General features: G+C 56.2%; 1 protein-coding gene across 1 annotated transcript in view; it reads left to right on the forward strand.

The window, feature by feature from the left end:
* Nucleotides 1-2,270: 2,270 nt before the first annotated feature.
* CACNA1B (calcium voltage-gated channel subunit alpha1 B) overlaps nt 2,271-27,908 on the forward strand; it is a gene marked incomplete at its 5' end in the record, with an annotated part of 276,768 nt that continues 251,130 nt past the window's right edge. The window contains 3 exon segments of the mRNA XM_068168969.1: nt 2,271-2,362; nt 7,262-7,414; nt 16,657-16,844. Of these exon segments, the coding sequence (XP_068025070.1) occupies nt 2,271-2,362; nt 7,262-7,414; nt 16,657-16,844 (433 nt within the window).

Below are 27,908 nucleotides of genomic sequence, written 5' to 3' on the forward strand. Positions count from 1 at the left end.
GCTGTTCCCCACTCCAGTTGTGGAGATTCAGGGATGTGGGGTGGATGTGATCCTGAGGAGCAGGGTTAGCTGTTTGCACTCCACTCCATCTGATCAACTAAACCATGGCACCAAGTGCCTCAGCCAGGCTCCTCCTAAACACCTCCAGGGATGGGGACTCCACCACCTCCCTGAGCAGCACATCCCAATGGCCAATCTCTCTTGATGGGAAGAATTTCTTCCTCACCTCCAGCCTAAACCTCCCCTGGCATAGCTTCAGACTGTGTCCCCTTGTTCTGGTGCTGCTTGCCTGGGAGAAGAGACCAACCCCCACCTGGCTACAACCTCCCTTCAGGGTGTTGCAGAGAGCAAGAAGGTCTCCCCTCAGCCTCCTCTTCTCCAGGCTAAGCAACCCCAGCTCCCTCAGCCTCTCCTCACAGGGCTGTGCTCCAGACCCCTCCCCAGCTTTCTTGCCCTTCTCTGGACACCTTCCAGCAGCTCAACATCTTTCCTAACCTGAGGAGCCCAGAACTGGACACAGGACTCAAGGTGTGGCCTGAGCAGTGCTGAGCACAGAGCACAAGGACTTCCCTGCTGGCCACACTGTTCCTGCTGCAGGCCAGGATGCCCTTGGCCTTCTTGGCCACCTGGGCACACTGCTGGCTCATGTTCAGTCCCCCCTTCACTCCTTATTTTCGTGTTGAATTCAGATACCAGGTGATGAGTGCATGGAGCTCCTCTCCTCTCAGCTTGTACCAGGAAGCAGGGCTCTGCCTGCTGACAGCACCAATCCATCTTGGCTCACTGGAGACTAATTGTGCTGTTAGTAGCAATATCCAAGGTGGATGTTTGAGATTATCTTTGGACTATTACCAGGCTGCAGAGGTTTAGAACTCAGCAATTAAGTTGTGAGGCTGGTGGGAAAGGAGAAGGGGAATGAAGTCATTGGCATGGGTGCAGAAGATTAAATTAGAAGTCTCTGCATGTGCTGGCTCTTGGTTTCAGTTGCCTCCTGTTGCTTATGCTGGAGCTGCATGGATGGAGCTGATGTAATGTGAGACTTCTGGTGCTGGCAATGTAGGAACAGGTGTCCTGGAGCACAGAGCCTTGGCTCCTCGGGTCCTGGCTTGCTGCTGCCTCTCTTCCATCCAACATCTCAGCATGCTTTTTTCCTGAGCTCCAGCACCTCCTGCTGATGGAGTCTGGCCCTTTCCACACGGCAGTGCTGATCCTGCTCTTCCCTGGCCCGGGCCTGGCAGCAGAGCTAAGTCAGTCAGTAAGTCAAGGACAGGGTTTTGATCCCCGTGTGGCTGAGTGCTCCCTGCAGAGCCACATCCTCTGCTGCTGAGTTCAGCAGGCATCCTGCATATCTCACACTCAAACTCTAGACTTTTAGTCTGGAGAGGAGAAGGCTGAGAGGTGATTTAGTAAGTGTGTATGAATATCTGAGGGTTGGGGGTCAGGAGGGAGGGGACAGGCTCTGCGCAGTTGCCCCCTGGGAGAGGACAAGGGGCAATGGATATAAACTACAGCACAGGAGGTTCCACCTCAACATGAGGTTGCTCTTTACAACTACCTGAAGGGAGGTTGTAGCCAGCTGGGGGTTGGTCTCTTCTGCCAGGCAAGCAGCACCAGAACAAGAGGACACAGTCTCAAGCTGTGCCAGGGGAAGTTTAAGCTCGAGGTGAGGAGAAAGTTGTTCCCAGAGAGAGTTGTTAGCCATTGGAATGTGCTGCCCTGGGAGGTGGTGGAGTCCCCATCCCTGGAGGTGTTCAAGAGGGGATTGGATGTGGCACTTGGTTTAGTCATGAGGTCTGTGGTGACAGGTTGGATTTGATGACCTTTGAGGTCTCTTCCAACCTTGTTGGTTCTGTGATTCTGTGGCAATGTGAACAAATCACTGCTGGGTGTGCAAAGGAAAACAGAGATAATGCTTAGCAATCCCATTGGAGAGAGAGCTACCGTCAGATCTTGCTCCCAAAACAAGGGCTGGGTAGGAACCTGATTGTTGGTTGCTCTCCTCTGGGGTTGTAGCAGGTTCTAGAGATTGGAAGCCAACTGTAATTCCTACACTGCAACCCCCAAGGCTTAGCCTGAGCCAGGCTGAGGAGCCCTGCAGGAGCCTGTGGACGATGGCTTTCAGCAGACACACTGCATGGTGTCATCACAGGTGTGACATCTAAAGCAGCTTGAACATTTCCTGCTTGTACACAACAGTTCTCCATGCTTTGGAAAGAGGCCTTTGCATTCAACCTCTCATTTCCTCCCTCTCTCTTCTCTTTTGCACTCAGGATTCTAGCAACTGCTGGGACTGACTTTGACCTGCGGACCCTGCGAGCCGTCCGAGTGCTGCGGCCCCTGAAGCTCGTGTCAGGAATCCCAAGTGAGTGTCACAATAAGGTCACCTTCACAGCCAGAGGTGCTCTTAGAGCACACTTTCCTGAGCAGTATTTTCTCCCCTTGCTTCCTCACAGGCTGTAGCTCCTGCCCTTGCATCGAGGCTGGTGAGGGGTCTGGAGCTCAGCCCTGTGAGGAGAGGCTGAGGGAGCTGGGGTTGCTTAGCCTGCAGAAGAGGAGGCTCAGAGGAGACCTTCTTGCTCTCTGCAACTCCCTGAAGGGAGGTTGTAGCCAGGTGGGGGTTGGTCTCTTCTCCCAGGCAAGCAGCACCAGAACAAGAGGCCACAGTCTCAAGCTGTGCCAGAGGAGGTTTAGGCTGGAGGTGAGGAGAAAGTTCTTCCCTGAGAGAGTTGTTCATCATTGGAATGTGCTGCCCAGGGAGGTGGTGGAGGTCCCCATCCCTGGAGGTGTTCAAGAGGGGATTGGATGTGGCACTTGGTGCCGTGGTTTAGTTGTCAGGAGGTGTTGGGTGACAGGTTGGACTTGATGATCTTTGAGGTCTCTCCCAACCTTGGTGATTCTGTGACAGGAGAAGGGGTGATGGTTTGAAACTAAAAGAGGGAAAATTACTCTGAAGAGAAGGAAGAAATTTGTTTAGACTGAGGGTGGTGAGAGCCTGGCCCCGGTTCCACATAGAGGAGGTAGCTGCCCCATCCCTAGAACCGTTCCAGGTCAGGTTGCTTGGGGCTCTGAGCAACCTGCTGCAGTTTGCAGATGTCCCTGCTGACTGCAAGGGGGTTGGACTGGATGAGCTTGAAAGTCCCTTCTGACCCACACCAGTCCACGATGCTGGGATGATTTTTGTATCAGCTGAGCACCTTGCACTGAGGATTTTACCCCTTTGAGACTGCAAGGGGAAGAGCAGCTGCAGCTTGGTCCTGCCTACTCAATGGGCAGCTTAATATCTTTCACACACCAATGTGAGGGGTCTGAATGCTCCAGTGAGGAGCTGCTTCATCACTTGCTGATGGCCTGGAGCCACCCAGGTCCTCTCACCATTGCATTTTGTTTGTCACTGCTCACCAGCTGCTCTGCCTGCTAGCAGCAGATTGCTGTCAGGAGTGGATTTCACTTCTGAATGTGGAACAGAGATTCCACTCCCCACCCCCACCCCTCCAGCAAGAGCCAGTGAAAGGCAACTGATGCTCCATGGCTGCTCTGCTCTTCTCTGCATTAACCCCTTGACATCCAAGCAGCTCCCTCTGCTCCCAGGCAGGGGGTTGGGGCATTGGCTCTGCCTCCAGCCTGGCTGCTTCAGGATTGAAATGCTGGGGCTGTAGAACTCCAGCAAGGGTTTGTGCTGTGCACTCAGGTAACACCACCATTGCCTGCCATCAGCAGCCTTTCATGGGCAGGGCTTCAGTCTGGCTTCCCACTCAGGAGAGCTCCTGGGTCAGGCTTGAGAAAGATGTCATTTATGAATGAGATCTCTAATGAGATGCTGCTGGCTGCTTTCTCCTGCACTTCCTGCTTGTCCACAGCGATCTGCTGTTGTGGTAGTGACAGTTTAAAGATGCCAGGGAAGGAGGTGGCCCTTCAGGGGTGTCCCTGCCCTGGTGGGGGTTGTATGTTCCCCCCGGGAGGATGTGCTTTCCCACCCAGTGATACCATAGAATGCTTTGAGTTTGAAGAGAGACTTTGAAGCTCATATAGCATAGAATAGAAATAGCATAGAGTAGAATAGCATAGCATAGAATAGACCAGACCAGGTTGGAAGAGACCTTCAAGTTCATCAAGTCCAACCTATCATCCAACACCACCTAATCAACTAACCCATGCAACCAAGCACCCCATCAAGTCTCCTCCTGAACACCTCCAGGGATGGGGACTCCACCACCTCCCTGGGCAGCACATTCCAATGGACAATCACTCTCTGTGTAGAATTTCCTCCTAACCTCCAGCCTAAACCACCTCTTGCACAGCTTGAGACTGTGTCCTCTTGTTCTGGTGCTGCTTGCCTGGGAGAAGAGACCAACCCCCACCTGGCTACAGCCTCCCTGCAGGGAGTTGGAGAGAGCAAGAAGGTTTCCCCTGAGCCTCCTCTTCTCCAGGCTAAGCAACCCCAGCTCCCTCAGCCTCTCCTCACAGGGCTGTGCTCCAGACCCCTCCCCAGCTTTGTTGCCCTTCTCTGGACACCTTCCAGCAGCTCAACATCTTTCCTAACTTGAGGAGCCCAGCACTGGACACAGGACTCAAGGTGTGGCCTCAGCAGTGCTGAGCACAGGGCAGGATGACTTCCCTCTCCTGCTGGCCACACTCTTCCTGATGCTGCCCAGGATGTCATTTGCCCTCCTGGCCCCCTGGGCACACTGCTGGCTCCTGTTCAGCCTACCATCGACCAGTAATCCATCTAGATCCACCCCCCCAGCCATGGGCAAGGACACCTTCCACTAGACCAGGCTGCTCAAAGCCTCATCTAAGCTGGTACTAAACAATTCCAGGCATGAGGCATCCGCAGCTTCTCTGGGTAGCCTGTTCCAGTGTCTCACCACCCTCATAGTAAAGAACTTCTGATGTCCAATCTGCCCTGCCCTAGTTTCAAACCATTGCTCCTTGCCCTTATAATCAGTCCCTCCCCAGCTCTCCTGTAGCCCCCTTCAGGTACTGGAAGGCTGCTCTAAGGTCTCCCTGGAGCCTTCTGCTGAACAGCCCCAAATCCCTCAGCCTCTCTTTGCAGGGGAGGTGCTCCCAGCCCTCTGATTATCTTTGTGGACCAGCAGAATGTTTTCCCAAGGAGCATTAATTGCTCTCATGTTTGCAGTGATGCTGTGGGAGCTGTGGGCTGTGGATTTTTCCTGTAGTAAACACACAGCCTTGAGGAGTCCTCAGACACAGCCTGCTTCATGCTTTTCTCCTACACCATCAGTATTTTTCCTGTGCAACACATAGAATGCATAGAATTGTCAGGGTTGGAAGGGACCTCAAGGCTCAGCCAGTTTCAACCCCCTGCCATGGGCTGGGACAGCTCACACTGCAGCAGGATGAGAGGCAATGGTTTGAAACCAGAGCAGGGGAGACTGAGATTGGGCATTAGAAGCTCTCTACTATGAGGGTGGTGAGACACTGGCAATGGTTTGAAACCAGAGCAGGGGAGACTGAGATTGGGCATTAGAAGCTCTCTACTATGAGGGTGGTGAGACACTGGAATGAGTGGCCCAGAGTAGTGGCAGAGGTCCCAGCTCTAGAATTGTTTAAGACCAGGCAGGATGAGGCCTTGAGCAACCTGATCTAGTGGAAGGTGTCCCTGCCCAAGGCAGGGCTACTGGAACTGGATGATCTTGAAGGTCCCATCCAACTCAAGCCATGCTATGATTCTCCCATCTTTTCCCTGCTCCATGTGCTGGACATCATAGAATCACAGAACTGTCAGGATTGGAAGGGACCTCAAGGCTCAGCCACTTCCAACCCCCTGCCATGGGCAGGGACACCTCACACTGCAGCAGGTTGCTCACAGCCACATCCAGCCTGGCTGCAAACACCTCCAGGGATGAGGCTTCCACCACCTCCCTGGGCAGCCTGTGCCAGGCTCTCACCACCCTCATGGGGAACAACTTCTTCCTCACATCCAATCTCAATCTCCCCATTTCTAGTTTTGCTCCATCCCCCCCAGTCCTATCACTCCCTGACACCCTCAAAAGTCCCTCCCCAGCTTTCCCCCTTCAGATCCTGGAAGGCCACAATGAGATCTCCTCAGAGCCTTCTCTTCCTGCCTTATTTCTTTTCTTGCCTGCACCCCTATTGACCTCAGCAGTGCTGTGCAAAGCAGCAAGATGGTGAACCTTCATTCTCCACACCTTAGGACAGGCCAGCAAGGTGGCTTTCAGCTGCTGCTTATCACTGGAGGTTTGTTGTTGTGTGCCTCTCTCTGACGTTATCTGGCAGCTCAGCCTCTTCTTATCTCCCTGCTTTTCATTGAGGGTGAGGCTTTGTGCAAGGGAAAGAGCTGTGCCTGCACAGCCCTGGAGAGAGGAGATTGTTTCTCCAGAAGCAGGGGGGATGGGCATGGCAGTGCTGTGGATGTTTGCTGTGGCCTGGAGGGAGAGGTAGCTCCTGCTCAGCTCAGAGCTCCCACTCCTCCCTGGGACAAGAGGTACCACAGTGGTGCCCAGCTCTGCTGCTGCACCCAGTACTGTGCAGGATCTGCTTTAAGCACCTGGGTCAGCTCTAGGCTGAGTCTTAGGACCCCACTGGCTGCAGGAAAAGTCCATTTTTGTGCCTCTGAAGCTCCAGAGGTGTGAAGGATCTGGTTCAGCTTAAGCATCTGGTTCAGCTCTAGGCTGAGTCTTAGCACCCCACTGGTTGCAGGAAAAGTCCTTTTTTGTGCCTCTGAAGCTCCAGAGATGTGCAGGTTCTACCTTAAGCACCTGGCACAGCTCTAGGCTGAGTCTTAGGACCGCCCTGGCTGCAGGAATAGTCTATTTTTGTGCTTCTGAAGCTCCAGCACTGTGCAGGATCTACCTTAGACACCTGGGACAGCTCTAGGCTGAGTCTTAGCACCCCACTGGTTGCAGGAAAAGTCCATTTGTGTGCCTCTGAAGCTCCAGAGATGTGCAGGTTCTACCTTAAGCACCTGGTTTAGCTCTAGGCTGAGTCTTAGCACCCCACTGGCTGCGGGAAAAGTCCATTTGTGTGCCTTCAGAGATGCATGACTCTGTGATCTGAAGAAAAGGGGTCAGAAAAAGATGCCCCTCCTGCTTGTCTCCCACTCCTCAGGTGCATCACAGCTGCAGCAGCTTTCCTGCAGCACCCTGGGAAGAGCAGCACTGCTTGGCATTGCCAGCCCTCCACCTGCCCTCAGACAACCCTTGTCTCCTGCCTTGCCCTCACCCCCAGCCCCTTGTTCTCCTCCCTTGACTGACTGCTTGTCTCTCCTTGTGCCCCCCAGGCTTGCAGGTGGTGCTCAAGTCCATCATGAAGGCGATGGTGCCCTTGCTGCAGATCGGGCTGCTCCTCTTCTTCGCCATCGTCATGTTTGCCATCATCGGCCTGGAGTTCTACATGGGCAAGTTCCACAAAACCTGCTTCTCCAACGAGACAGGTGAGCTCCAGCACCCTGCCACCAGGCTCCTGGGGCCCCTCAGCTCATTGGGGGTGCTCCTTTCCCGCTCTTAGGCTGCTCTTCCTTTGCCCTCTTCCACACTCCCTGTGTTCTCTTCCTCCTTACCCGCCTGCCCTAAGAGGTAACGACCAGGCTGTTGTGCTCCCCTGCAGGAAGGCTGTGGAGGGACCTTGACAAGGGAGGCAGGGATCTGCTGGAGAGGGCCCAGCAGAGGGCTACCAGGATGGTTAGGGGACTGCTGTGATACTGTGATGTTGTGTTGCTCCTCTAGCCACAACTCATTATCCATGGGACAGCAATGTGCCCTGGTGGCCAAGAAGGCCAATGGGATCCTGGGGGGCATGCAGAGGAGTGTGGCCAGCAGAGCCAGGGAGGTTCTCCTCCCCCTCTACTCTGCCCTGCTGAGACCTTATCTTCAGTACTGTGTTCAGTTTGGGGCTCCCCAGTTCCAGAGGGACAGGGATCTGCTGGAGAGAGTCCAGCAGAGGGCTACCAGGATGGAGCACTGCCTGGTGAGGAGAGGCTGAGAGCCCTGGGGCTTTTTAGTGTGGAAAAGAGAAGACTGAGAGGGGATTTAATAAATGTTTATCAATATCTGAGGGCTGGGGGTCAGGAGGGAGGGCACAGGCTCTGCTCACTTGCTCCCTGGGACATAGGACAAGGGGCAATGGATGTAAGCTGCAGCACAGGAGGTTCCACCTCAACACAAGGAGGAGCTTCTTCACTGTGAGGGTCACAGAGCCCTGGAGCAGGCTGCCCAGAGAGGTTGCGGAGTCTCCTCTGGAGACTTTCCAGCCCCATCTGGATGTGTTCCTGAGTGACCTGAGCTGGATTCTATGGTCCTGCTCTGGCAGGGGGGTTGGACTCAATCTCTTTGGGTCCCTTCCAACCCCTGACATCCTGTGAGCGGCTTTGAGCTGGGAGAGGAGAGATTGAGACTGGAGATTAGGACAAAATTCTTGACAGTGAGGGTGGGGAGACACTGCAACAGGTTGCCCAGGGAGGTTGTGTATGTTCCCCTCCCTGGAGGTGTTCAAGGCCAGGTTGAATAAGGCCCTGAGCAAGCTGGGCTTGTGGGAGGTGTCCCTGCCCATGGCAGGAGGTTGGAACTGGATGATATTTGTGGTCCCCTCCAACCTGAACCATTCCATGGCTATTTTCTGTCTCACCCTTCATGAACTGATGCTGGTGGGTTACTCTCTGTCTACACAAGGGTGTGATGAAGGCATTTATGGTCTCCTATCCCTATAAGAGGAGGCTGAGGGAGCTGGGGTTGCTTAGCCTGGGGAAGAGGAGGCTCAGGGGAGACCTTCTTGCTCTCTCCAGCTCCCTGAAGGGAGGTTGTAGCCAGGTGGGGGTTGGTCTCTCCTCCCAGGCAAGCAGCAGCAGAACAAGAGGCCACAGTCTCAAGCTGTGCCAGGGGAGGTTTAGGCTGGAGGTGAGGAGAAAGTTCTTCCCAGCAAGAGAGATTGGCCATGGGAATGTGCTGCCCAGGGAGGTGGTGGAGTCACCATCTCTGGAAGTGTTTAGGAAGAGCCTGGATGGGGTGCTTGGTGCCATGGTTGAGTTGATCAGAAGGTGCTGGATGATAGGTTGGACTTGATGATCTCTGAGGTCATTTCCAAGCTGGTTAATTCTATTCTCTCTCTGGAATTGTCCTTCATTGGCTATGGGGTGGATTAGAAGGGCTGTGGTTAGTAGGCTGAGAGAGGTTCTCCTCCCCCTCTGCTCTGGCCTGCTAAGGCTCCATCTGGAACATTGTGCCCAGTTCTGGACCTTTCAGTTCAAGAAGGACTTCAAGAACTGCTTGAAGGAGTCCAGCACAAGGCCACAAAAATGATGAAGAGACATCATGAGGAGAGCCTGAGGGAGCTGAGGGCTCTGTAGCTTGGAGAGCAGGAGCCTGAGGGTGACCTCATTGCTGTTGATAAAGATGAGCAGGGTGAGTGCCCAGAGGCTGGAGCCAGGCTCTGCTGGGGGATGCCCAATGCCAGCACAAGGGGCAGTGGTGGAAGCTGAGCCAGAGGAAGTTCCATGGAAACAGGAGGAAAAGTTTTGTCACTGTGAAGGTGCCAGAGCCCTGGCACAGGCTGCCCAGGGGGGTTGTGGAGTCTCCCTCTCTGGAGATATTCCAAACCCTCCTGGCTGTGTTCCTGTGTGAGCTGCTCTGGGTGCTCCTGCTCTGGCAGGGGGTTGGACTGGCTGAGCTTTGGAGGTGCCTTCCAGCCCCTAACACTGTGATTCAGTAAAGGCTGAGGGAGATTGGGCACTGCAGGGTGAGTGCTGTGTCTGAGAATGGGTGATGAACCCCAGCAGATGGAGGTGGGGAGAGGATTACCTCTGAGCATTAGCTCAGAGGTGCTGGGCTGAGCCCAGCTGCCATGGCAGGACCTGTCCATGGCCTGTCTATGGCTCACAACTTGGTCCAACTAAAATACACCCCAAAAGCCAATTATTTTCCAACCACTCAATTTCTGTTCCTCTAGAGCAGTGCTAGTGTCTGGTGGTTAGCTGGGACATCCACTGATGGAAAATGTTGGGGTTGTCCCCAGAAGATTGCAACTGAAGGTGCAGCTGCCTGCCCTTAAAACCCAGCCTTGTGTTCTCACCCATCAGCAGTCACAGGTTTTAAGGCTGATTTATTTATGTGGATTCAAGTGGTAATAAGCACACATCCCTCCCAGCTCTCTGGGAATCCTTCAGAGAGCTTTTGAAGACCAGCATGGAGCTGGTTTGATGCAAGTGGTTTACACAGAGCTTGGCAATAGCAGAGTGGGATTGGGGCTTTGCTTATGCTCCTACCTAAGCTCTGAAGTTCTTACACTGAATGCTGGCTTCACTTTTGGACCCCTTTACTCCTAAAAGGACATTGAAGAGCTGGAGTGAGAGAGTCATTAGCCATTGGAATGTGCTGCCCAGGGAGGTGGTGGAGTCACCATCCCTGGAGGCATTCAAGAGGGGATTGGATGTGGCACTTGGTGCCATGGCTTAGTCATGAGGTCTGTGGTGACAGGTTGGACTTGGTGATCTTTGAGGTCTCTTCCAACCTTGCTGATACTGTGAGTGTGTCCACAGGCTCACAGGATGTTAGGGGTTGGAAAGGACCTAAAGAGATCTTCAAGTCCAACCTGTCACCCAACACCTCCTGACAGCTAAACCATGGCACCAAGTGCCTCATCTAATCCCCTCTTGAACACCTCCAGGGATGGGGACTCCACCACCTCCCTGGGCAGCACATTCCCATGGCTAACAACTCTCCCTGGGAAGAACTTCCTCCTCACCTCCAGCCTAAACCTCCCCTGGCACAGCTTGAGACTGTGTCCTCTTGTTCTGGTGCTGTTTGCCAGGGAGAAGAGACCAACCCCCACCTGGCTACAACCTCCCTGCAGGGAGTTGGAGAGAGCAAGAAGGTCTCCCCTGAGCCTCCTCTTCTCCAGGCTAAGCAACCCCAGCTCCCTCAGCCTCTCCTCACAGGGCTGTGCTCCAGACCCCTCCCCAGCCTTGTTGTCCTTCATCAAGGAGCCTTTAGCTGGTGGGCAGAAGAGCAGAGAGGTTTTCCTTCTTTCCTCAAAACCCAGTCAACAGAAAAGGGCAAAACAGCCCCAGCCCCCCCCAGCTGTTTGTGTTCCCTGCGGGCAGCTCTCTGACATCAGTGGTGACTGAGAGGCCTCTGTGCCAGGCTTGGGGCCTGGGAGCAGGTTTTTGTCATGTGTAATGTGGTGTGTAAGTGACTCTTGCTCGCTGGGTAGGCTCCCAGCAAGGAGCAGGGAGCGGAGCCGAGAAGCCGGGGGCTGTGCCGCAGCTCTCTGCCGTGCGGCACCTGGCATCTCGGTGGGAGGACGTGGCATGGCCAGGGGCACTGCCCCCCCGCAGCACAGCTCTGCTGGCTGGGTGGTGTGGGAAGGTGCCTGTTAGAGCAGGGCCAGAGGAGGCCACAGCAGTGCTGGCAGGGCTGGAAGCCCTCTGCTGTGAGGCCAGGCTGAGAGAGTTGGGGTTGTGCAGCCTGGAGGAGAGAAGGCTCCAGGGAGACCTTCTGGTGGCCTTGCAGGGCTGAGCAGAAAGCTGGGGACAGACTTTTTCCCCAGGGGCTGTTGTGACAGGCCAAGAGGTGATGCTTTGAGCCTGTAAGAGGGAGAGTCAGACTGGAGGGGGGCTGCTTAGCCTGGAGAAGTGGAGACTCAGGGGTGACCTTATCACTCTCTACAACTACCTGAAGGGAGGTTGTAGACAGGCAGAGGTTGGTCTCTTCTCCCAGGCACCCAGTACCAGAACAAGAGGACACAGTCTCAGGCTGCATCAGGGGAGGTTCAGGTTGGATGTTGTGACAGGCCAAGAGGTGATGGTTTGAGACTATAAGAGGGAGATTCAGACTGGAGGGAATGAAGACGTTTTTGACCCTGAGGGTGGTGAGCCCCTGTGCTGGGCTGCCCAGAGAGGTGGGAGCTGCCCCCATCCCTGGAACCATTCCAGGCCAGGTCGTTTGGGGCTCTGAGCAACCTGCTCTCATTGCAGATGTCCCTGCTGGGTGCAGAGGAGTTGGGCTGGCTGAGCTTTGAATGCCCTTCCCAAGCCAAAGCAGCCTGTGATACCTGACAGAGACATGAAGCTGCCAAGCACTGACTCCTCAGCTGGAGCCTCAGACAGATGCTGTGATCAGCACTGGCTCCTGCGTGCCCAAGGGCTGGGGAGCTGCGGGGTGGGATGTGCTGGGGCGGGCAGCACTGCGGCAGGGTTTCTGGAAAGGCAGCGAGGGGGGAAGCTTCCTGGCACTGTGCTCCCTTGTGAGCAGGCAGCAGAGCAGGCCACAAAGCCATCAGCCCAGCCTTTTAAAACCTAAGTGCTCTCCATCTCCACAGAGGTGCATTAACCAAGCCAGGCCTGATGCCACAGGCTCCAGAGGTCGGCCTGAGCGTGGAAATGTGAAGCTCGCTGGAGAGATGGCTCTGGCAGGGGGTGGTCAGCTGGAGGAGGAGGGGCTGCTGGTGTTTGTTTCTGGTCCAAATCCCCAAAGGGAGCAGGCTCTTGGGGTTTTTTTTCCTGGAACCAGGAGCCATGTGAGAGGTACCAGCTGTACCCTCAGCCCTCTGAGGAGGGAAGTGAGCAGAGCAGAGCTGTCAGCAGCAAAGGTTGCTAGAGCCCTGCTGATGCTGTATCCCTGGGGAGGTCTGTAATAAACTGCAGTGGAAAGGGATGGTGAGGAGCAAAGCATGGCAAAAGGGTTCATAGAACCAGAGAATTGTCAGGGTTGGAAGGGACCTCAAGGCTCAGCCACTTCCAACTCCCCTGCCATGGCCAGGGACGCCTCACACTACAGCAGGTTGCTCACAGCCACATCCAGCCTGGCTGCAAACACCTCCAGGCAGGATGCTGCCACCACCTCCCTGGGCAACCTGTGCCAGGCTCTCACCACCCTCATGGGGAACAACTTCTTCCTCACATCCAATCTCAATCTCCCCATTTCTAGTTTTGCTCCATCCCCCCCCAGACCTATCACTCCCTGACACCCTCAAAAGTCCCTCCCCAGCTTTCTTGTAGCCCTCTTCAGATACTGGAAGACCACAATGAGGTCTCCTCAGAGCCTTCTCTTCTGCAGACTGCACAACCCCAACTCTCTCAGTCTGTCCCCAGCTGGAGTGCTCCAGCTCTCTAAATCCCTCTCTCCATCATCTCTCTCTCTCTCTGGACATAGGGGGTTACTCGAGGCCTTTGCTGCTCAGGCTGACAGGCAGGTCTGAGCCAGAGGAAATCTCTCTCTAGTGAAAAATGGGCAAACACTACAGGCAGTGCATGTCCCACTGGATGCCTGACCTGTTTTCCTCCCCCTGACCCTCCTTCTGCTGACACAGCACTATTTTTAAGCAGCCAGCCTCTGCAGCTGACCCATCCCAAGTGCCCTGAAGCTGTTCCAGGAGAGGAGGGCACCACATTTGTTGGCCATTTTCACCTTGAATCCCCTTTTCTCTGTTTGCCCCAGCCATGGCACCACTTTTAGTCTCTCTTAAACAGGTGAAAAACCCAAATCCCAACCCTTCATAGCAGCTGCACAGTGCATTTTCACAGAGCACAAGCATGGTGAGGGCTGGAAGGGACCTCTGGAGATCATCCAGTCCAATGCCCCTGCCAGAGCAGGGTCACCTACAGCAGGTTGCACAGGACAGGGTTCAGGTGGGTTTGGAATGACTCCAGAGGTGGAGACTCCACCACCTCTCTGGGCAGCCTGTGCCAGTGCTCTGTCATCCTCAAAGCCAAGAAGTTCACAGATTCCTCCTCATGTTTAGGTGGAGCTTCCTAAGTTCAAGCCTGTGCCCATTTCTCCTTGTCCTGTCACTGGGCACCACTGAGAAAAGCCTGGCCCCATCCTCCTGACACCCACCCCTGAAGTGCTGATAAGCATTGATCAGAGCCTCCCTCAGTATTCTCCTCTCCAGGCTAAAAGCCCCAGGTCCCTCAGCCTTCCTTCATGAGAGAGATGTTGCAGTCCCTTAATCATCTTCAGAGCCCTTTGCTCTACCCTCTCAAGCAATTCTCTGTCCTTCTTGAACTGGGCAGCCCAAACCTGGACACAATACTCCAGCTGTGGCCTCACTAGGGCAGAGTAGAGGGGGAGGAGAAGCTCCCTTGTGCTGCTGACCCCACTCTTCGTGATGCACCCCAGGATGCCATTGGCCTTCTTGGGCCACAAGGGCACAATGCTGGCTCATGGTCATCTTGTTGTCCCCCAGTACCCCCAGGTCAGAGAGCTGGTTTCCAGCAGTTCACAGAATGGTCTGGGTTGGAAGGGACCTCCAAAGATCATAGTATCACAGTATCAGTCAGGGTTGGAAGGGACCACAAGGATCATCTAATTCCAACCCCCCTGCCATGGGCAGGGACACCCCACACTAGGTCAGGCTGGTCAGAGCCTCATCCAGCCTGGCCTTAAACACCTCCAGGGACAGGGCCTCAATCACCTCCCTGGACAACCCATTCCAGGGCTTCACCACTCTCATGGGGAAGAACTTCCTCCTCCCCTCCAGCCTCAATCTCCCCACCTCCAGCTTCATTCCATTCCCCCTAGTCCTATCACTGCCTGAGATCCTGAGCAGTCCCTCCCCAGCCTTCCTGGAGCCCCCTTCAGATCCTGGAAGGCCACAATGAGGTCACCTGGGAGCCTTCTCTTCTCCAGACTGAATAGCCCCAAGATCAGTTAGTCCAACCCTCTCTGCAGTCAGCAGGGACATCAACTGGATCAGGTTGCCCAGAGCCCTGTTGAGCCCCACCTTGAATATCTCCAGGGATGGGACCCCAGCACCTCACCTGTACTGCTTGGACTGTTGGAGATCAGACTTCTGGAGGTCCCTTCCCACCCAGAGTATGATTCCTTGGGGCAGGAGGTTATTCCTCCCTAGGTGCAGACCCCCACACTTACCCTCATTGAATTTCATGAGGTTCCTCTCAGCCCAGCTCTCCAGCCTGGCCAGGTCTCACTGGGGAGGCATTTCAGAGCATTCCTTGGCAACAGAAAGCCAAAGAGGGATAAAAGTGGAGTTGGTATTTTTGTTCTGCAGACTCATCTCCCAGGCTCTTGTGAAAGCCTGTGGTGACCCATATGGGAGCTGGAGAGAGCTGCCCAGCACTGAGGTGTTGAATCAACACACAAACACGTCACACACTCCTCCTGGAGCCACAGTCACAACCTTGCTTTGCTCCTGCAGGCTTTGCTCTCTGCAATGATTATTCCTGAACAGTGTGGCCAGCAGGAGCAGGGAGGTCATTGTGCCCTCTGCTCAGCACTGCTCAGGCCACACCTTGAGTCCTGTCTTCAGTTCTGGGCTCCTCAGGTTAGGAAAGATGTTGAGCTGCTGGAAGGTGTCCAGAGAAGGGCAAGAAAGCTGGGGAGGGGTCTGGAGCACAGCCCTGTGAGGAGAGGCTGAGGGAGCTGGGGTTGCTTAGCCTGGAGAAGAGGAGGCTCAGGGGAGACCTTCTTGCTCTCTCCAACTCCCTGCAGGGAGGTTGTAGCCAGGTGGGGGTTGGTCTCTTCTCCCAGGCAAGCAGCACCAGAACAAGAGGACACAGTCTCAAGCTGTACCAGGGGAAGTTTAGGCTGGAAGTTAGGAAGAAATTCTTCCCAGCAAGAGAGATTGGCCATGGGAATGTGCTGCCCAGGGAGGTGGTGGAGTCGCCATCCCTGGAGGTGTTTAGGAAGAGCCTGGCTGAGGCACTTGGTGCCATGGTTGAGTTGATCAGCTGGTGTTGGGTGATAGACTGGACTGGATGATCTCTGAGGTCATTTCCAAGCTGGTTCATTCTGTATTATTCCTGGTGCTGATCTTGGTTTCCCCCTGGTGAATTTGCCTTGGTGCAGTTGGCTGCTCCCTTACCATAGCCTCTCACTTCTGAAAACCCTTTCATACTTCTCACCTTGCACCTCTGTGGAAACAGGAACATCCCTCAACTATTTCATTTGCTTTGAAACCCCAGAGCTTTAGGTTTCCAAAGTGCTCTGTGTTGGTGCTCCTAACACATCTGGGGGGTTGCAGCACTTGATGACAGACCCTGGAAGATGCTGGCGACCTTTCTGGCCATCCCTTGTGGTCCTTAGGTATAACAGATCCACCCTCCTGTGAGGACAACCTGGGACAGTTAGAGCTGCACAACTTGGAGAAGAGAAGGCTTCAGGAAGACCTTAGAGAGGGGAGGAAGACCTTAAGGGGGCTGGGCAGAAGCCTTTTAGAATAGCTTTATTTAGAATAAACCAAACCAGGTTGGAAGAGACCTTCAAGATCATCGCATCCAACCCATCAACCAATCCAACCCACCCAAACAGCTAACCCATGGCACCAAGTTTTGCAAGGGCTTGTGGTGAAGACCTGAAGGGGGCTGGGCAGGAGCCTTTTGCAAGGGCTTGTAGTGCCAGGATGAGAGGGAATGGACTGAAGCTAGAAGAGACTGGACTGGAGATGAGGAAGGAATTCTTCCCAGTGAGGGTGGGGAGACACTGGCACAGGTTGCCCAGGGAGGTTGTGGCTGCCCCCTCCCTGGAGGTGTTCAAAGCTAGGCTGGATGAGGCCTTGAGCAAGCTGGGCTGGTGGGAGGTGTCCCTGCCCATGGCAGGGGGTTGGAACTGGGTGATCTTGAAGTACTCTTCCAACCCAGCCCATTCTGTGATTCATGCAGTGGTGCAAGCAGGATGCAGCAGCACCAGGCAGTAACACTTCCCCCTCCTCTCTTCTTCTCTGCAGGTGACGCTGTGGGAGATTTTCCTTGTGGAGAGGAGCCTCCTGCCAGGCAGTGTGAGAGTGGGACCACCTGCAGGGAGTACTGGCAAGGGCCCAACTATGGCATCACCAACTTTGACAACATCCTCTTTGCTGTGCTCACCGTCTTCCAGTGCATCACCATGGAGGGCTGGACTGACATCCTCTACAACGTGAGTGCTGCTCAGTGTCTTCACTGATGACCTGGACAAGGGGATGGAGTCCATCATCAGTACATTTGCAGATGACACCAAGCTGGGGCAGGAGTTGAGCTGTTAGAGGGAAGGAGAGATCTGCAGAGGGACCTTGCCAGGCTGGGCAGATGGGAAGAGTCCAAGGGCAGGAGATTGAACACATCCAAGTGCCAGGTTCTGCACATTGGCCACAGCATCCCCAGGCAGTGCTACAGGCTGGGGTCAGAGTGGCTGAGAGCAGCCAGGCAGAGAGGGACCTGGGGGTACAGCGTGATAGTAGGCTGAACATGAGCCTGCAGTGTGCCCAGGGGGCCAAGTACATCAGGAATGGTGTGGCCAGCAGGAACAGGAAAGCACTGGTTAGGCCACCCCTTGAGTCCTGTGTCCAGTTCTGGGCTCCTCAGGTTAGGAAAGATGTTGAGATGCTGGAAGGTGTTCAGAGAAGGGCAATGAGGCTGAGGAGGGGTCTGGAGCACAGCCCTGTGAGGAGAGGCTGAGGGAGCTGGGGTTGCTTAGTCTGGAGAAGAGGAGGCTCAGGGGAGACCTTCTTGCTCTCTCCAACTCCCTGAAGGGAGGTTGTAGTCAGGTGGGGGTTGGTCTCTTCTCCCAGGCACCCATCACCAGAACAAGAGGCCACAGTCTCAAGCTGTGCCAGGGGAGGTTTAGGCTGGAGGTGAGGAGAAAGTTCTTCACAGAGAGTTGTTAGCCATTGGGATGTGCTGCCCAGGGAGGTGGTGGAGTCCCCATCCCTGGAGGTGTTCAAGAGGGGATTGGATGTGGCACTTGGTGCCATGGTTTAGTTGCCAGGAGGTGCTGGGTGACAGGTTGGACTGGATGATCTCTGAGGTCTCTTCCATCCTTGGTGGTTCTGTGATTAGCAATCCCTCCAGACCATTTCTCTGGTCATGAGGACAACAGAGACTTCAGGCTGCTGCACTCTGGACTCCAAACCCATGCTGGGCTCTGCCACAGAGCTTCCTGTGATGGTTCCTGCAGCACAGGACAGTTACTGATATCAGCCACAGCACATCACAAGGTGCATGTCTGCTGTTTGAAGCCAACACCTCTGATTTATTACCTTCTCCATTCATTGCTCAGTTCCTCCATTCCTTCCCAGTCTCTGCCCACTTAAAGCCATCTCCAGAAGGGCCATTTCCCCACTGCCTGTCTTCCCCTTGCTCTGAAACTTCACCACACAGCCAGTTTCTCTCATTCAGCAGCCCCACTCCTTCCTCCTAGTGCCAGCTGTTGTAAGAGAAGCCCATTAGCATCCTGGCTGGGATTGATTAATCAATACCTGGTCTATTAGATCATCTGCTCCCAAACTGCTCTTTGTAGCACATGCAAAAAAGCCCAGAGCTTACTCTTGGGGTATTGATCTTGGGGCTTGCTTTGAAAACTGGTGAGAGTCTCATTCTAGATCCTCATCAATCTAATTGGAAATGGATGCCTGGAGGAGATGCAGTTGTGTTTGTTGTGCTGATCACAGGATCTGTCTGAGGCTCCAGCTGAGGAGTCAGTGCTTGGCAGCTTCATGTCTCTGGCAGGTATCACAGGCTGCTTTGGCTTGGGAAGGGCATTCAAAGCTCATCCAGTCCAACTCCTCTGCACCCAGCAGGGACATCTGCAATGAGAGCAGGTTGCTCAGAGCCCCAAACGACCTGGCCTGGAGTGGTTCCAGGGATGGGGGCAGCTCCCACCTCTCTGGGCAGCCCAGCACAGGCTCTCACCACCCTCAGGGTCAAAAATGTCTTCTTTCCCTCCAGTCTGACTCTCCCTCTTTTAGTCTCAAACCATCACCTCTTGGCCTGTCACAACAGCCCCTGGGGAAAAAGTCTGTCCCCAGCTTTCTGCTCAGCCCTGAAAAGCCACCAGAAGGTCTCCCTGGAGCCTTCTCTCCTCCAGGCTGCACAACCCCAACTCTCTCAGCCTGGCCTCACAGCAGAGGGCTTCCAGCCCTGCCAGCACTGCTGTGGCCTCCTCTGCCCTGCTCTAACAGGTCCCTGGCTGTGCTGTGCTGAGGACTCCAGAGCTGGCCCAGCAGAGGGGCAGAATCCCCTCCCTGCCCCTGCTGCCCACACTGCTGGGGCTCAGCCCAGGATGCATTTTGCAGCCCAGGATACCCTTATGAGGTCTCAGGACGATCTGCTTGCTGGGTGGGGGGTGCTGGGGTGTCTCATGCCACAGGACCCAGATGAAGGCAGTGTTCCTGTAAGCAGTGCCAGCAGCCACCTCTGCCTGCTTCCCCTGGCTCTGCCCCATGTGCTGTGCCCCCTGGCTCTGCCCCATAGTATCACAGAATCAGTCAGGGTTGGAAGGGACCACAAGGATCAGCTAGTTCCAACCCCCCTGCCATGGGCAGGGACACCCCACACTAGATCAGCCTGGCCAGAGCCTCAGCCAGCCTGGCCTTAAACACCTCCAGGGGCAGGGCCCCAACCACCTCCCTGGACAACCCATTCCAGGGCTTCACCACTCTCATGGGGAAGAACTTCCTCCTCCCCTCCAGCCTGAATCTCCCCACCTCCAGCTTCATTCCATTCCCCCTAGTCCTATCACTGCCTGAGATCCTGAGCAGTCCCTCCCCAGCCTTCCTGTAGCCCCCTTCAGATCCTGGAAGGCCACAATGAGGTCACCCTGTGCTGTGTCCCCTCCTCTCTGTGCTGCTCTGCTTGCTGAGGAGCTGGCTGTGCCTTTTGCAGGTTAGGAGCTGAAAGAAAGATGTGGGTGGAGAAGATCCACTCTGTGCAGCCCTTTTCTTTTTCACAGCTTCAGTCAGCTGCTGTTTGCTGGCTGCTTGGCTTTTGTCTCCCTTTCTTCCCTGCCTACTCTGAAGTTCACAGTTTAAAACCCAAAAAACAAAAGCCCAAACCACACTGCAGCAGTGACTGAAAACCCAGGCTGTGCTTGTGAGACTGGGCAGAGGCAACAGCAGGGACACCGCTTCACCCACTCACCTACCCATCCACCCACTCACCTACCCATCCACCCACCCCCCACCTATCCATCCACCCCTCCCTCCCTCCACCCACCCCTCTCCACTCACCTACCCACCCCTCACCCCTCTTTCCACCCACCCCTTCACCCCTCCACTCACTCCTTCCTCCATCCACCCCTTCACCCCTCTCTCCATCCACCCCTTCACCCCTCCACTCACCCCTCTCTCCATCCACCCCTTCACCCCTCCACTCACCCCTCTCTCCATCCACCCCTCCACTCACCCCTCTCTCCATCCACCCCTCCACCCCTCCACTCACCCCTCTCTCCATCCACCCCTTCACCCCTCTCTCCATCCACCCCTTCACCCCTCCACTCACCCCTCCCTCCATCCACCCCTTCACCCCTCCCTCCATCCACCCCTTCACCCCTCCCTCCATCCACCCCTTCACCCCTCCCTCCATCCACCCCTTCACCCCTCCCTCCATCCACCCCTTCACCCCTCTCTCCATCCACCCCTTCACCCCTCCACTCACCCCTCTCTCCATCCACCCCTTCACCCCTCCACTCACCCCTCTCTCCATCCACCCCTCCACTCACCCCTCTCTCCATCCACCCCTCCACCCCTCCACTCACCCCTCTCTCCATCCACCCCTTCACCCCTCTCTCCATCCACCCCTTCACCCCCTCCACTCACCCCTCCCTCCATCCACCCCTTCACCCCTCCCTCCATCCACCCCTTCACCCCTCCCTCCATCCACCCCTTCACCCCTCCCTCCATCCACCCCTTCACCCCTCCCTCCATCCACCCCTTCACCCCTCCCTCCATCCACCCCTTCACCCCTCCCTCCATCCACCCCTTCACCCCTCCCTCCATCCACCCCTTCACCCCTTCACCCCTCCCTCCATCCACCCCTTCACCCCTCCACTCACCCCTCTCTCCATCCACCCCTCCCTCCATCCACCCCTTCACCCCTCCACTCACCCCTCCCTCCATCCACCCCTCCACCCCTCCACTCACCCCTCTCTCCCTCCACCCCTCCACTCACCCCTCCCTCCATCCACCCCTTCACCCCTCCACTCACCCCTCCCTCCATCCACCCCTCCACCCCTCCACTCACCCCTCTCTCCCTCCACCCCTCCACTCACCCCTCTCTCCATCCACCCCTCCACCCCTCCACTCACCCCTCTCTCCATCCACCCCTCCACCCCTCCCTCCATCCACCCCTCCACCCCTCCACTCACCCCTCTCTCCCTCCACCCCTCCACTCACCCCTCTCTCCATCCACCCCTCCACCCCTCCACTCACCCCTCTCTCCATCCACCCCTCCACCCCTCCCTCCATCCACCCCTCCACCCCTCCACTCACCCCTCTCTCCATCCACCCCTTCACCCCTCCACTCACCCCTCTCTCCATCCACCCCTCCACCCCTCTCTCCATCCACCCCTTCACCCCTCCACTCACCCCTCTCTCCATCCACCCCTCCACCCCTCCACTCACCCCTCTCTCCATCCACCCCTCCACCCCTCTCTCCATCCACCCCTCCACCCCTCTCTCCATCCACCCCTCCACCCCTCTCTCCATCCACCCCTCCACCCCTCTCTCCATCCACCCCTCCACCCCTCTCTCCATCCACCCCTCCACCCCTCCACTCACCCCTCTCTCCATCCACCCCTCCACTCACCCCTCTCTCCATCCACCCCTCCACCCCTCTCTCCATCCACCCCTCCACCCCTCTCTCCATCCACCCCTCCACCCCTCTCTCCATCCACCCCTCCACCCCTCTCTCCATCCACCCCTCCACCCCTCTCTCCATCCACCCCTCCACCCCTCTCTCCATCCACCCCTCCACCCCTCTCTCCATCCACCCCTCCACCCCTCTCTCCATCCACCCCTCCACCCCTCTCTCCATCCACCCCTCCACCCCTCTCTCCATCCTCCCCTCCACCCCTCTCTCCATCCTCCCCTCCACCCCTCTCTCCATCCTCCCCTCCACCCCTCTCTCCATCCTCCCCTCCACCCCTCTCTCCATCCTCCCCTCCACCCCTCTCTCCATCCTCCCCTCCACCCCTCTCTCCATCCTCCCCTCCACCCCTCTCTCCATCCTCCCCTCCACCCCTCTCTCCATCCTCCCCTCCACCCCTCTCTCCATCCTCCCCTCCACCCTCTCTCCATCCTCCCCTCCACCCCTCTCTCCATCCTCCCCTCCACCCCTCTCTCCATCCTCCCCTCCACCCCTCTCTCCATCCTTCCCCCTCCACCCCTCTCTCCATCCTCCCCTCCACCCCTCTCTCCATCCTCCCCTCCACCCTCTCTCCATCCTCCCCTCCACCCCTCTCTCCATCCTCCCCTCCACCCTCTCTCCATCCTCCCCCTCCACCCCTCTCTCCATCCTCCCCTCCACCCCTCTCTCCATCCTCCCCTCCACCCCTCTCTCCATCCTCCCCTCCACCCCCTCTCTCCATCCTCCCCCTCCACCCCTCTCTCCATCCTCCCCTCCACCCCTCTCTCCATCCTCCCCTCCACCCCCTCTCTCCATCCTCCCCTCCACCCCTCTCTCCATCCTCCCCTCCACCCCTCTCTCCATCCTCCCCTCCACCCCTCTCTCCATTCCTCCCCTCCACCCCTCTCTCCATCCTCCCCCTCCACCCCTCTCTCCATCCTCCCCTCCACCCCCTCTCTCCATCCTCCCCCTCCACCCCTCTCTCCATCCTCCCCTCCACCCCTCTCTCCATCCTCCCCTCCACCCCTCTCTCCATCCTCCCCTCCACCCCTCTCTCCATCCTCCCCTCCACCCCTCTCTCCATCCTCCCCCTCCACCCCTCTCTCCATCCTCCCCCTCCACCCCCTCTCTCCATCCTCCCCTCCACCCCTCTCTCCATCCTCCCCTCCACCCCTCTCTCCATCCTCCCCTCCACCCCTCTCTCCATCCTCCCCTCCACCCCTCTCTCCATCCTCCCCTCCACCCCTCTCTCCATCCTCCCCTCCACCCCCTCTCTCCATCCTCCCCTCCACCCCTCTCTCCATCCTCCCCTCCACCCCTCTCTCCATCCTCCCCTCCCACCCCTCTCTCCACCCCTCTCTCCATCCTCCCCTCCACCCCTCTCTCCATCCTCCCCTCCACCCCTCTCCTCCATCCTCCCCTCCACCCCTCTCTCCATCCTCCCCTCCACCCCTCTCTCCATCCTCCCCCTCCACCCCTCTCTCCATCCTCCCCTCCACCCCTCTCTCCATCCTCCCCTCCCACCCCTCTCTCCATCCTCCCCTCCACCCCTCTCTCCATCCTCCCCTCCACCCCCTCTCTCCATCCTCCCCTCCACCCCCTCTCTCCATCCTCCCCTCCACCCCCTCTCTCCATCCTCCCCCTCCACCCCCTCTCTCCATCCTCCCCTCCACCCCCTCTCTCCATCCTCCCCTCCACCCCCTCTCTCCACCCCACCCCCCCCACCCCTCCACTCATCCCTCTCTCCACTCAGTCACCCACCCCTCCATCCCTCCATCTCCCCCACCCATCTTTCCACCCATCCCCCCCATCCTCTCCACCCACCCCTCCCACCCACCTCCTGCCCATTAACACTGCCTCAACCAGCTGGATCCCTGCTGGACCTGCCCTGGGTTGCTATGAGTAGCTGCAAGCTGTTGCCTCTGGCCTGCAGGGCTTGGGTGGGGAGCTCTTTCTCCTTGGTTTGTGGAGGACAGGAAGCACATTCTCCTCAACATGAGCAAAAACTTCTTTCCTGTAAGGGTGCTGGAGCCTTGGAGCAGCTGCCCAGAGAGCTTCTGGAGTCTCCTTCTCTGCAGGCTTTCAAGAGCTGTCTGGGGGTGTTCTTGTGTGGCCTGCCCTAGGTGATTGCTGCCTGCATCAGGAACAGTGTGGCCAGCAGGAGCAGGGAGGTCATTGTGCCCTGTGCTCAGCACTGCTTAGGCCACACCTTGAGTCCTGTGTCCAGTTCTGGGCTCCTCAGTTTAGGAAGGACATTGAGAGACTTGAAGGTGTCCAGAGAAGGGCAAGAAAGCTGGGGAGGGGTCTGGAGCACAGCCCTGGGAGGAGAGGCTGAGGGAGCTGGGGTTGCTTAGCCTGGAGAAGAGGAGGCTCAGGGGAGACCTTCTTGCTCTCTGCAACTCCCTGAAGGGAGGTTGTAGCCAGGTGGGGGTTGGTCTCTTCTCCCAGGCAAGCAGCACCAGAACAAGAGGCCACAGTCTCAAGCTGTGCCAGGGGAGGTTTAGGCTGGAAGTGAGGAGAAAGTTCTTCCCAGCAAGAGAGATTGCCCATGGGAATGTGCTGCCCAGGGAGGTGGTGGAGTCCCCATCCCTGGAGGTGTTCAGGAGGGGATTGGATGTGTCACTTGGGGCCATGGTTTAGTCATGAGGTCTGTGGTGACAGGTTGGACTTGATGATCTTTGAGGTCTCTCCCAACCTTGGTGATTCTGTGCTTCTGTGATAGTTGGACACAATGACCTTAGAGGTCTCTTCTAACTGAAACTGTTCTGTGCTTCTATGAACCTGCTCTAGTTGCTCTGCTGACTGCAGGGGGGTTGGACAAGCTGCCCTTCAGGGCTCCCTTCCAAGCCAGTGCATTTTGTGGTTCCTGCTGTGCACACAGCCCCAGCTGGGGTCTCTTCTTAGGGCTGAAATCCTTTTTGATGCCAGGCAGTCTAGGGCTGGGATCCATTACAGGGAAGCTGAGGTTGTGGACTGCTTCCTTAATGGGCCATTCATTTCCCTCTGGAAACTGCTGATTGATTGCTTGCATCAACAAGAGCTTCTCCACTGCTGCTCTCTTCCTGCTGCTGCAGGATTTACTGTGTGCAGAGGTGCTGGCTGGGGTCAGTCACAGGGTGGGACATGCTTTACCAGCTGAGCATTAGCTTAAGCAAGGGAGAGAGTTTGCTCTGTCCCTTGTTCCTCTGTTTAGCTTTGAGGTTGGTGTGTGACGGCATCAGGAAGGCTGCAGGGTGTGGCTGTGGCTGTTCAGGCTGGGAGCCTCCCCAGGGATCAGTGCTGGGCCCCATCCTGCTCAATATCTTTATTGATGATCTGGATAAGGGGATGGAGTCCATCATCAGTGCATTTGCAGATGACACCAAGCTGGGGGCAGAAGTTGATCTGTTAGAGGGTAGAAGAGCTATGCAGAGGGACCTTGCCAGGCTGGGCAGATGGGCAGAGTCCAAGGGCAGAAGATTGAACACATCCAAGTGCCAGGTGCTGCACATTGGCCACAACAACCCCAGGCAGTGCTACAGGATGGGGTCAGAGTGGCTGAGAGCAGCCAGGCAGAGAGGGACCTGGGGGTGCTGGTGGACAGCAGCTGAACATGAGCCAGCAGTGTGCCCAGATGGCCAAGAAGGCCAATGGCATCCTGGCCTGCATCAGGAAGAGTGTGGCCAGCAGGAGCAGGGAAGTAATTGTGCCCTGTGCTCAGCACTGCTTAGGCCACACCTTGAGTCCTTTGTCCATCAATTAAACCACGGCACCAAGTGCCTCATCCAGGCTCTTCCTAAACACCTCCAGGGATGGGGACTCCACCACCTCCCTGGGCAGCACATCCCAATGGCCAATCTCTCTTGCTGGGAAGAATTTTTTCCTCACTTCCAGCCTAAACCTCCCCTGGCACAGCTTGAGACTGTGTCCTCTTGTTCTGCTGCCGCTTGCCTGGGAGGAGACACTAACCCCCAGCTGGCTACAACCTCCCTGCAGGGAGTTGGAGACAGCAAGAAGGTCTCCCCTCAGCCTCCTCTTCTCCAGGCTCAGCAACCCCAGCTCCCTCAGCCTCTCCTCACAGGGCTGTGCTCCAGACCCCTCCCCAGCTTTCTTGCCCTTCTCTGGACACCTTCCAGCAGCTCAACATCTTTCCTCAACTGAGGAGTCCAGAACTGGACACAGGACTCAAGGTGTGGCCTAAGCAGTGCTGAGCACAGGGCACAATGACCTCCCTGCTCCTGCTGGCCACACTCTTCCTGATGCAGGCCAGGATGCCCTTGGCCTTCCATGACTATCCAACCCATTTGTGTGAGCCGCCTTCTTTTGCCCCTTTTGGAGCACCAGAGCAATCTGTCCTGCTCCAAACTAGGCCATTGGTGTAGGGAGATGCTCAGGAAAGAAGGAGCTTGGGCTTGAGTTTGATGGTTTGGCTCTTTCCAAAGGGACAGGTCTGTTCTGAAGGGCTAGCCTCTCATTTTCTAAGGGCTGAGGTGACCTCATATGTGACCCAGATGCAGCTTCAAAGAGGTTTAGAGAAGGGCAGCAGTAAAAGCTTTGCAGTAAGTAACCTACCTTGTAAATACTTCCTCCTGCTGTGGTACCCTGAGGAGTTAGGAGGGCAGGAGAATGCAAGCTCACAGAGCTCAGCCTAGCTTTTCCTTGCTGGTCCACTGTTCATACTTGCAGATTTTCCTTTTAATTGCAATCAATGAAGGCTTTCTAGCAAGACTTTGTCTGGAAGGTGATTTACGCTCCAAGCAATAAGGCTGAATCATCAGCTGGGAGAAAACTCCTCCTGAATCAGCAGCACAACTGCATCAGAGCAATTGCCCCAAGCAAGCACTTCCCTGAGCTGCAGATTCATCAGCTGTGGCCTGTTTCTGCTCCAAAAGGCCTGAGGAGCAGCAGGTGGCTTTGGGATTGTTGCTGTGTCCTGAGGACAGGCAGGAAGCTTTGCCCCAGGAAATGGAGTCCACCTCTCCTACCAAAGTGATGTTTGCATCTGGAGGTGCATGAGAGAAATGGAACTGTTTTCCTTAGTCTATGGAAGGACTCAGAGCCACAGTCTGATGTTGTGAAGGGTTTTCAGTTCAATCCAGTGCAGAGAGATCAGAGATCCCTGAAGTATGGGCAGGGCAACTTCTGGACCATGAGAATAGAATAGACCAGACCAGATTGGAGAAGACCTTTGAGATCATCAAGTCCAACCTATCACCCAACACCATCTGATCAACTCAACCATGGCACCAAGGGCCTCAGCCAGGCTCTTCCTAAACACCTCCAGGGATGGGGACTCCACCACCTCCCTGGGCAGCACATCCCAATGGGCAATCTCTCTTGCTGGGAAAAACTCCTTCCTAACATCCAACCTAAACTTCCCCTGGCACAGCTTGAGACTGTGTCCTCTTGTTCTGCTGCTGCTTGCCTGGGAGAAGAGACCAACCCCCACCTGGCTACAACCTCCCTGCAGGGAGTTGGAGAGAGCAATGAGGTCTCCCCTGAGCCTCCTCTTCTCCAGGCTAAGCAACTCCAGCTCCCTCAGCCTCTCCTCACAGGGCTGTGCTCCAGACCCCTCCCCAGCTTTCTTGCCCTTCTCTGGACACCTTCCAGCAGCTCAACCTCCTTCCTAACCTGAGGAGCCCAGAACTGGACACAGGACTCCAGGTGTGGGCTAACCAGTGCTGAGCACAGGGCACAATGGCCTCCCTGCTCCTGCTGGTCACACTGTTCCTGATGCAGGCCAGGATGCCCTTGGCCTTCTTGACCACTTGGGCACACTGCTGGCTCATGTTTAGGTGGCTGTCAATCAGCACCCCCAGGTCCCTCTCTGCCTGGCTGTTCTCAGCCACTCTGACCCCAGCCTGTAGCTCTGCCTGGGGTTGTTGTGGCCAAAGTGCAGCCCCTGACACTTGGACTTGTTGAATGCCATCCTGTTGGCCTCTGCCCATCTGTCCAGCTGGTCAAGGTGGTGCTGAGGGCTGTGGGTTTAGCAGCAGGGGTGGGATTGTGAGCTCTGGCCGAGCTGTTGGACTTGCTGAGCTCGAAGGTCTCTTCCATGCTCCACAGCTGTGTGATTCTCTGAGCTCCCAAGGGGCTGAGCTGTGTGGTCCCAGTTCCCCTGCAGAACATCATGGCTCAAGCCTGATTCCTCTGAAGCTAACAGAGGTCTTGATGTTGACTTTCAAAGAGCTGGGGTTTCACCTTTTATCTTTTCTCTGCTGGAGTTCAAAGCTGCATGGTGGAATTTGCTTTGCAAAACAGGGACTCCTTGCAGGAAAGGAGAAATGTCAGCGTGTTCCCTCACTCCTTTTGATCTTAATGGCAAGAGATTTTCAGCTTGCTTCCATTTCCTACTGACAAATATTAGTGTCCAGTGGGTATTTCAGGGCCCTGGCCTGGCTCT

Source organism: Melanerpes formicivorus, unplaced genomic scaffold, assembly GCF_026170545.1.
Source record: "Melanerpes formicivorus ecotype bairdi unplaced genomic scaffold, bMelFor1.0.p_v2 SCAF_162, whole genome shotgun sequence".
NCBI lineage: Eukaryota > Metazoa > Chordata > Aves > Piciformes > Picidae > Melanerpes > Melanerpes formicivorus.